Consider the following 10,597-nt stretch of genomic DNA (forward strand, 5'->3'; position numbering starts at 1 on the left):
TAATGAGCTACAATCGTCTAAAAATGATATAAAATGCAGTTTTTCACGATTTTCGGCCTCCAACTGCAGTAATTCTAAGGTTTCTTACATCTTTCAATGCCTATCGTTTTTTCCCCGCATCAACCGATTTCTATGAAACTTTCACAGTGCATATAATTTACACAGATCTACAAAAATAAAAAAGTTGTAAAATGCAACTTTTAGTATTTTCTTTACAATTGTGACCAAATGCAATTTTTGAAAAAATTTCTTTTCACATTCTATAGTAAACTAATTGCTCTAGCTTCCCAAAAAAAGTTCAAATCGCATAGTCCAATATTAAAAAAGTTATGGTGTTTTTAAGAGTGTCCGAATATTAGTGGGAGTCACTGTATGTAGATCTGGAATATATGCCGATATAAGTAAAAATCGTACAAAATTCTATAGAGTTTAACATTCCAGAATTTCGGAAAATTTTCAGATGCCATAAAAAAATTTAGAAGCATACAAAAAATTGATACTTAAGGCATGTTCAAACTAAGTAAGGTAATCAGTCTTATAAAATAAGTCTAAATTTCCTACGTTTTTATAAAACATTTTAAGATATTTTATTTCATAATTCTTACAAAATACAACATTACAATGTCGATATAAAAACTATGCGATACACGATTGTATTTAATACGGTAACTTAGTATTTCTTTGTGTACTTATAATATTTTTAAAATGATTGGAACATTAGACATACATAGCTGAAATCAAATAAAAATCAAACGATGTCTTTATATGCTCAAATCCGAAATAATAATTGAGCATATATTTTGCATTTGGTATAACTTTGCCGTTTGACTTACGTAAGATTACGTAGGCAACTTGATATGCATATATTCCACTTTTCGAGAAAAGAAAAAAACTTAAAGATACCTGTCATATAAAAATAAAACATATATACTTCTATATTTATTTTATGCATATCGATAACTTCTCGTAAAATTATTATATTTTATCTATTCAAAAACAGATCAATTTCTTAATACTGTCCCTCAGTTGTACTGATCAGTCAGTCGTACAACGAAAGAGAAAACTATGACGTTGGTAGGAAAACTATAAATAATACAGAAGATCCTGCATTTGAGTACTCGGAGGACGACGTATGAACTGTGACACCAAAAATGCCAGTTTGTGAGCGTACTGACAAGGCGCAGGTACCTTGACCGTACCGCTCCAATTATAATACATATGTGTTAACTTATATGTGATCCTTTGAAGCTGGTCTGCTCTCCAGCCTGTCGTGTCCGCGATAACGTTGTACGCGCAAGGAGACACTGTACCTTGTCGTACGCTTTGAGATATAATAAAGAAATCGTATCTCATTGGGTTCGTCACAACGTCATCAACTACTGTACCCGGAGGAGGATTATTCCCATTATAGAAGAATCGGGTATTTATACGTTTCGTGACAATGATAAACGCCATTTTTACCGGAGCCTCGCCATAAATACCTTTCAATTTCGCTTTTATCTGTTCGACTTCGTGGTCGAACACGTGAGAAACCTGACCCTCTCCCACACCGTCGCGATATATTACAATATGCGACGGCAAACACTTGTTCAAATTCCTGTAACAATGCAGAGCTTTGGCCAAGCTAACAGAGAACTCATTCGACAGTTCTTCGCCGGAGGTATGCGCGCTTACAGCGCTGAAGTATCTCGTCAAACTTGTATCTAACGACGCGACCATAGCACCGTAGTCGCGACTCTTATCAGTCGGATCGTGACACACGTCGAAACCGACAACCATTAATTTAATCGGTGGCAATTCGACGCTCCATGGTGAACCGCCCAATTTACACGCCAACTGAATAGCCACCTTCGTAGCGATCGACCTGGCATTTTTGTTAAGATTCTTTGCCAGGAAAACTTGCGACGGGACTGGCCTGTCGATTATACATTTCTTCTTGATCGCGCTGTATCGATCCGCTCTGTTATTCGAAACTACACAATAGACCAGCTCTGGATTAGAGCTGCTCATTATCCTTTCCAAGACGTCCGAATAAGTGTTCGATCTATCGTCGTTGATGTCCCAGATTCTAGGGGGAGCAAATCTACAGCCCATCCCTTGGGCAACTTCTTGTAAGATGCTTATAAATCTCTGCACAGAAAATCGGTTAATAAGTTTCCGTTGCGGATTAACAATGTAGCTGCTTCGTAAAAATCTCACAACGTCTTACCTCGACATCGCGTCTCATGCGGTTAACGCAGATTACAACCCAATTATTTAATTGGACCGGATTGAACATGCTCTTGCTGTGCAGCTCACGGGTCCAATCTGCAAATTGTCCGGAAGAAACTTTCCTGCTACCACCGGCGAGCACTATCGCTTCCTGTGGTAATATACGCGATGGTATTTGCACAAGTTGTTGATCGAGTTTTAAATTCCAGTCATTAAGCTCTTGCACTATCGCGTTTTCAGACCGAAGTCTTCGATTGAACACCATCAATTTGTCTATACGAGATTTCGGAGCTACACGAGTATGCTCCGACAACGCTCGCATTAATTGGAAATTCTCTCTCATCGAGTCGGTCAGACCTGCAACCAAGTATTATTTCGTTATGGAATACAACAGTAATCCTGAGCCAGAAGTTCCGAGTAGAACACAGACCTGTTGCACGGCATAATTCAGGAACTAAATACACTAGTTCGGTTTGACCTGCACGCCGCTCTCTTGGTTTCACTCTCGAAACCAACATCGGCTGCGAATCGTTATGTATTTTGATTTGATATTTATTTTTATAATAATCTCTGTACGATATACTTTCCCCGTTTCGTAATTGGAACGTTGAACTGGGGTTAGTATCGAAATCTATATCGGTTACACGATACGTGTTATTGTTGTAATCCGTAAGAACAACTAGACCTATTACTCGTTCTTGGAACAGTTTCTAAAAATTAAAGCGATCTTATATTAGCACAAGACCATAGACATTATTTACGATTGACGTTTACCTTATACTCTCTACTATTCTCCTGGTAACATTCATTTAGAATATCTAGAAGCGTTTGTTGACGCATCACTTTATGGGTTATCTCAGCACACATAAGTATATGATCCTCGTGTTGCCTTATGGAGGTCGTGTAACCTGGCCAGAGTTCCAATCGATAATCACGGATTTCTACCTATATCGTGATTACATGTACATCGATTATAAAATTGTTTCATATATCGACGAATGAATATTAGAGTTACGTTCAGATTTTGCTTGCCTTGCTACGGGCGTCGAAGTAATCGCGTCCAACTAGTTGGAGGTTCAAAAGACCCAAACATTTCCGCATGATTATGTTGAAGAATTGGATATAGTGTTGATCTCCTTTGACCATGTCTCCGACAAGACGTATAGTAATTTGGATTTTTGTCTCGTCCGATTTTCGCTCAGACCATAGTTCCATGGTCTGTAATTAGAAAGTATTCGTAATTTTGGTGTTAAAAGACTATATAATGAGCTTCTTAGTGTAAACTCTTACGTCGGGCAATCGTCGGCTTGTATAAAGCACAGTTCCATCGAAAACGTATGCTCCGACAGTTTCTTTATGCAGTCTAAGAAGACCTTTACGCACGATTGTGCGATCTTCTTCTGGTGCAAAGTCAACTCTATACTGATAGAGACACCAGTCAGTTGTGGCCAGCAATTTAAAGTAATTCGCTTGCAGGTTTACAGCCTGGCCAGTCGTTCCTACAAGTAGCAATATTTTTCGTAATTAATTTGTAACATTTGTTGAATACAAAGGCAACATCCACTCAAACGGATATATGCTAACCTTTTTTCGTCACTAAACTTGGCGGCCTTGTGTGAATTTCAGCTGTTATCACTCTGCCTCCACGCAGTGCTCCTCTTCCCAGCGATGCTGCATCGCCACTTCCGCCTGCTCTTTCAACTGCAAACGCAGCAATATAAAATTATTGTTCTTACAAATTATTCGACCGATTTTTCAGCTTACCTTCCATTTTCTCAGGTCCAGTTTCCGATACATAGCCAGCCCCTCTATCGCCTCTAGGACCCATACGCTCTATTGCACGTCCAGTACTCTGCTGTATTAAAAAATAAATAATCGTCAAATTTCGTTGTAGACAGCAATATTCTGCGAGTACAGCAAATCCTCGACTTAAGGGGATTCTTAGAAGCGAATCAAAATAACAATTCCAATTTTTTTTAAAAAAAAAGTGTACAGCGTAGGCATTCAGCTATTTATGAGTGATAAATTTTTCCACGAACATAGCTGATTTATTTTAATTTTAGCATTGGCGCTCAGGGCACTATTCGACTTACGCGAAAAGCGCTGCAACTAATAACCGCGTAAAACGAGGACTTACTATATTACAAAAAATGAATTGTCAAGTAAATTTTCAACTTTATTTATAATTACCAGAAAACGCTAAAAAAACATAACTGGAGATTCAAAAAGTACTACCAAAACAATAATTCAAATACTAACCTTCACTCCTTTTAGTGCAGGATATACTTTACTCTAAGTAAAAAAAACATGAAAAAAAGGAAGAACATGAATTAATGACACAGCACCCAACTTATCACCTAGTAATTATTTTCAAGAAGCAGAGTGGATAAAAAAACCAACCCATACTCCATCTTCATAAAGACAAGCAGAACAACAAAGTTAATTTATTTAGAATCATTATAACACCTTATTTATCATTTTTTTAAAGAAAAGCATGCATGCTGTATGGATTTATGAGAGTAGTAGAATGTATCGTTTGTCCACGAAAAAGAAGGTGCACTATCTATTGTATTATATTTATTGTAAAGCAAAGTAAGGGTACCAGGTAGAAATCTTATACTCGTCTTCTTTTTGTGGTCGAACGATGCATGAAAAGTAAAAAGTAACAAGAACTAAAAACAAGCAATATTTAGAAATTTAGAGGAGTAGAGACATCATTGACGCACCAGAAAATAATAAAAAGAAAGAATAATAAATAAAATTTAGAAATTTAGAGAAGTAGAGACATCATTGACGTACCAGAAAATAATAAAAAGAAAGAATAATAGATAAAATTTAGAAATTTAGAGAAGTAGAGACATCATTGACGCACCAGAGAATAATAAAATTATATTTCAGATAACAAGCAGAGTGAATTTGTAAATAGTCTCCTGTGAATAGTCTTCTTTAAGGTACCTGAGTTGGTTGCGTTCTCGAGTAGGGTGTTTGCGCTGGAGGTTGTGTACTAGGTCCTGGTCTCCGACCCCAAGCACTTGTTGAGGGCTGTTGGGAACCACCGGGTGGGGCATCCTGTCGACCAGCAGATCCCTGCTGGTAAGGACCAGGTGTCTGATGTTGCGAACTGCCTTCCTGAGTTTGCCTACGGTCACCACGAGCACGCCCCATTGGCTTACCTCGACCACGGTCAGACATGGCTTATTGGATCCCCCTAAAATGATAAAAAATTCTTTGCTTTTACTTTATCTTTAACACTGGTTTCCCAATATTTTTAATTTATGATTATTGAGATTGCAAAGATACATCCACGAGATATTATTCGACAAATTTAGATTGGATAGATACATTCTCGTTATTTTTATAAAGTAATGTAAAATAATAATTTCTAGTGCCCCGTAGACCTTCTTCACTCTTTTACTTTATCTTTAACACCGGGTTTTCTAATATTTTTAATTTACGATTATTAAGATTGTAAAGATGCACGCACGAGAAATTATTCAACAAATTTATTGCTTTGTGGGAATGTATGTATTAAAATAAGTGACTAAATATTTGGATAGATACATTCTTGTTATTTTTACGAAGTATGATGTAAAACTTTGTTTGTATACGTACACTACCAACCGCACGTGCGTGTTTACGATGAAAAACAAGAACACACTATCGCCGGTTCCAAGGTTATACAGAGACAAATGAAAGTATAAACACGTGTTTGTTGGTCACGACTGTACGAAATATTGTTGCATCAACAAATAATTTCTTATTGATAAATCAAGACTTAATAAACGTGTTACTAAAAGAAATAGAAAAACACGTGCTAAATGAAAATGTAACAAAGTAGGCCACGTTATGCAATACCTTTGTTGCAGAGTACTATGTTTGTATCAAATTTGTAGAGAAGATTGTATGAATAAAAAATTGTTTATGTTTTCTTTCATAATTAAATCATAAGTGTAAGGTAAGCACCTGCGCGTGCATCAATAAGAAAAATGTGTTTATATCCTGGAGACGAAAGAAAAATAGTCGAACAAACGATTTGTGTAAAGAATCAGGTACTAAATAAACACGTAATGCAATGATTTTGTCTGTAAAATAATTTAAGAAAGCAATCTTTTTGTAAAGCAATTTTCGTATAGATAATAACAAGATGTAAAAATAATAATGTAATGTAGAATTTTGAAAAGTTCTTACAATGTCGGTCACGCTGTAGAATGAAAAAAGTCAACGGTACAATTCCTTTGGACTCCTCCACGATAAAACGACGGTTATAAAGTGGCGAGGACCAATTCTCTTGTGCTTTGCCTGCTACTGATCAGATGCTGATGCTTTGAAGATGGAAATCAACTGGTGTGCGTCGTTGGAAACACGAACCATAAAGCATGAATTTTCACAGTGCCGTATTCATATATTCTCAAATTACAATCTTTTTCACTGTTAAAATAGACAGTGATACGCGCACAACTGAAAGAATCTGAATAAAGGTGAAAAGAAGAACGAAATACAGAAATTTCATGAAAAATACGGTTGAAATTAGAAAATTTTATAATATTCCACTGTGTAAATAGGTACGGGGGTGGGTGCGAAGTGTTACTGCGTATGCGCAGTAAAAACACCGGTTGCATTATGGGTAATTTCTTGCAATGTTGACTTCGAACGGGGGTGGCTCTATGGCGCACAAGACGATGGCGCACAGCTCTTTGGCGCAGCTAGAAAGTTGGCGCGTATTTCGAATGCACAAATCATGACGATCGTGCAGAAAAGTCTGAAATTTATTAAGAACATAATTTTATACAATAATCAAATATCTTGAACGTACTAAATTATTTATCGAACTTTCGTGTAACGATATCATACGAGAAATCTCTGTCAGAATTGTGTAATAAATAAATATTAAAAAATCGAACAGAGGTGGCATCTTCTGGTGGAACCGGGAAATTGAAAAGTTCTTATTTTTCTGATTTCATAAAACATGGAAGAACTTGTTCCTAAATCTTCGTATTCATTATAAATACAAAAATTTTAGTACGAACATGTGCTGTTCGATATGTCGGCCATCGATAAATCTAATGTTTGAATGCTCGTAAAAAATTGTAATATTTTACCCAGAAAATGATTGAATTAGTAGAAATAAATTCAAAGCCCTCGTATCGATAACTGCGTATCAAAATATCGTAGACGTTGTTTCTACACAAAACAATTTTTTCTGCACGAAAAAAAGACAAAAGATGATCGAAGAAAGAGAAGATAAAGACAGAGATAACACGTGGATCGGGATCTAAGGACCTAACCTCTGAAAATGGGAAAACAAAGAAGAGAGAGAAGAAAACCTCACAAGAAAAATCCTACAGGACTTTCGTCCGTTAAAGATTTTCAGGAGGAGGAAGCCGCGAATGTTATTGATGAAGATCGGGAAACTGCTCTTCAAAGAGTATACGACGAAGTAAGCTTTGCATTTCAAAATATCACATTTTCTAACCCTAATTCATTTTTGTTCCTTATTGTTTTAATTTCTATTCCTTGCTTTAAATATTGAACAGCGAAATGATTATATTGTAACTGTTATAGATACAATCTGTTAATGTTGAAGAGAAACTATCAGGATTACAGACATTGGAATCAATGTCCTGTGATTCAGGATTAGCCATACAAATGGCACAGGATGGAATTGCTAAAATGGTAGGACCGCTGCTCGTTGATAGCAATGTACTTGTAAGAGCAGGGAGTGCTAGTGCTTTAAGGTACATTGCGGATAACGGAAAAGCTGATGCACATAAAAGCTTGCTGAAAGACGACATCATGACCCCGCTTTGTAGTTTACTGAAACAAGTAAAAGCCTCTTCTACACGAAAATTGAAATTGTATTGTTGCTACAATTAATTACGATTGATTTCTACTTGCAGCATTACGTGGACTGGCAGCCGACATTAAATCAGAGTGATAAAAGCAGAAGAAACGATGAGAAAGAAGCATTTATTCAAGCTGTTACATTATTATGGACACTATGTGAAAATAACGAACTTGCGGTAAAGTATTCCAACGAGGAGGATCTTGTGTCCATTTTAACAAAATTCTTCGATACTGCTATTTATGGTATGGATATTGCTACAGTCACTATGCAGTGTTTACTGTCTTTGTCAGAAGACAATTCTGCTGCTATTCAAAAGCTGCAAGATTGCGAAGATACGCTTCTACAACTGTTATGCTTGGAATCGAGCAATGCAAATTCCTCTGAAGTAATTTGCCTTAAAATTGCTGTAACGGGACTGTTAATTAACATGTCCAACTACATGGGTAGTAGTTCTATGAGTATAGTTTTGAAAGCAATAGCTGTCCTTTCTGAAACGCTTTCTATTAATTGTGAACAACTGTTGTCCAAGTTAACATCGATTTTACCTCATGAAAAGAACGCTTTCTCGAGCAGCCATAAAAAGACTGTACAGGAATGTAGGAAGTTGTTTGGCGCACAACAGCAAGCATTAGAAATTTTAGCTAATTTATGTTCGGATGATCTAGAAAATGAAAATGATTCTGATCTGGAAAATTCGGACTGCGAAATCGAGGGCGTAGATGATGTCTGTATGGATGATAAATTATGTAAAATGAATGTATCCCTGCCTCTAGAAATAATCGAGGCATTCAACAGTTGCGATATTGTTAAGAAAGTTCGGGAGAAAACCGTAGCAGTGGATAAAGACACGGTCGAAATATTGGAACAGAATGTTGAGGGAAAAGCTGTATTATACCAAATGCATACTTTGAGATGTCGAGCGTACCTGTGTTTAAATAATTTAGTATCGATCCTAGAGATCGATGCACTCGGCGGTTTGGAAGATATGTACAGGTGAAATATTATTTTAGTATTTATCTAGGAGTACAATCTGGGTGAAAACGATCGATTGATCCAGGATATTTCTGCATCTCTTTTTAGAATGTGGCTTAACATTGGAACAGTTGTATTCAAAGATGCAAATCCAAGTGACACCGAGCTGTTGGAATCTGCTACCGCAGCTATGAGGTCGATTCTTCAAAGATTGTCCAAAGTGAAAGCAAACTTCTTCAACCAGTTAACTTTAGACGATTTGCAGCCAATGTTAAATGGGGAACGTCAATGCACAAACGCTAATGTTCGAACAAATCTGATACGAATATTGGGAAACTTTGCGTTGATTTTGGTCAGCAAAGAGACGACTCCCGAATCTCGCGTATTAGTCAAAGTAAGATTCGTACTGAAATTCATACTAAAATGTGACCATGAACTTTTCTTCAAAAACATGTTATTCCAGCAAGTAACAGACTTTTTGTTGAACATTTGCACAACGGAATCCAAGGCTTGGGTGATGGCAGAATCTTTGGATGCTATAATGGATATATACGCGGAAGATGAAACTGACCAATTGGCAAACGAAATTGACATAGTAGGAAAGTTGCACGCTCTAGTACCGGCCTTTAAAAATAAGGTATAGTATTTTAAAAATGTGTATTCAAAGAAATCATCGATACCATATATTTGATACTACTTTGCAAACAGATGCGACAACAGAAGAAGACTCTAGGGGACAACGTAGCAATAGTGTCTACAGTAAATGCGAACATCACGAGATTTATCAGATACAAGGAAAAAAGGTTGAAAAATATTTGAAGAAATATGCACCATTAATTGGAACTTACTTCGCTTCGTGTTTTAATTACTATCTATATTCTGTCGAGAAATGTACTAGCGTACATTGTTAGACTGTAATGATATTTACATTTTAATTGCTATTAAAGTATATAGTAGTAATATTTTGAGAATAAATTTTGTAAATATTACAAATAAACGTAATTTGGGATTAATAGCTTTTTCTTCTCTCTTCGTTCGCAGGAAACTCTCGAATATGCACCCAGCTACTGACAGAGCACAAACATAATCGAATTTTCCGGCTTTATTCTATAACAATAAATAACGAAAAACTAAGTAAATGGGAGGACGTGCACAATCATATAATAATCTATGCCCGAAGTCGACGAAAACGATCGTTTCATCGTTGTATTAAGGCTCCAAGTACATAATACGCATACATATTACACTCGTTAACCCTTTGAAGTATCGCACTGCATGCCTCACGGTGTTTTAATTTTTATTGAAAATCATTCACCCTTGCAAAGAAGAGAGTATCTCAAGACCGGAGAGAACGCGAGTCGAGGAGGATGCTTCAACGGGTTAATCGGGGATCTGTAAGCTTAAATAAAGGCACATGTACACAGTGGTCTAGACTCTAGACAGTCTTTAAACAGTATTTCGACTAAGATCAACGGAGACGTCGCCTTTCCATTCAATTTTCAAAGCCGAAACAATTGCACAATGTTCTGTATACACTATACAGTCTGTCGTGAGAATCTTCGTTTAGGA

The 10,597-nt window shown here is 36.6% G+C and overlaps 2 protein-coding genes across 3 annotated transcripts; one reads left to right on the plus strand and one right to left on the minus strand.

The window, feature by feature from the left end:
- Positions 1–562: 562 nt before the first annotated feature.
- Aub (aubergine) lies at positions 563–6,780 on the minus strand. Of its 2 annotated transcripts, XM_076436601.1 has the most exons (11): positions 6,400–6,780; positions 5,167–5,419; positions 4,471–4,503; positions 3,976–4,066; positions 3,796–3,912; positions 3,502–3,710; positions 3,244–3,429; positions 2,986–3,156; positions 2,642–2,921; positions 2,210–2,568; positions 563–2,130 (listed from the first exon to the last, which is right to left on the minus strand). In XM_076436601.1, exons 2-11 carry the CDS (start codon positions 5,401–5,403, stop codon positions 1,084–1,086), a joined length of 2,730 nt encoding a protein of 909 aa, XP_076292716.1. In that variant the 5' UTR covers positions 5,404–5,419; positions 6,400–6,780; the 3' UTR covers positions 563–1,083. The 2 variants fall into 2 exon arrangements, with proteins under 2 accessions (XP_076292716.1, XP_076292717.1); XM_076436602.1 differs by lacking the exon at positions 4,471–4,503 and having other exon boundaries at positions 6,400–6,779.
- Positions 6,781–7,145: 365 nt separating this feature from the next.
- Positions 7,146–10,205, plus strand: LOC143214969 (HEAT repeat-containing protein 3). Its single transcript, XM_076436611.1, has 7 exons — positions 7,146–7,648; positions 7,774–8,034; positions 8,109–9,049; positions 9,137–9,422; positions 9,492–9,665; positions 9,737–9,831; positions 10,070–10,205. Exons 1-7 carry the CDS (start codon positions 7,505–7,507, stop codon positions 10,113–10,115), a joined length of 1,947 nt encoding a protein of 648 aa, XP_076292726.1. The 5' UTR covers positions 7,146–7,504; the 3' UTR covers positions 10,116–10,205.
- The last annotated feature ends 392 nt before the right edge of the window (positions 10,206–10,597 follow it).

This window comes from Lasioglossum baleicum, chromosome 13, assembly GCF_051020765.1.
Source record: "Lasioglossum baleicum chromosome 13, iyLasBale1, whole genome shotgun sequence".
Lineage (NCBI taxonomy): Eukaryota > Metazoa > Arthropoda > Insecta > Hymenoptera > Halictidae > Lasioglossum > Lasioglossum baleicum.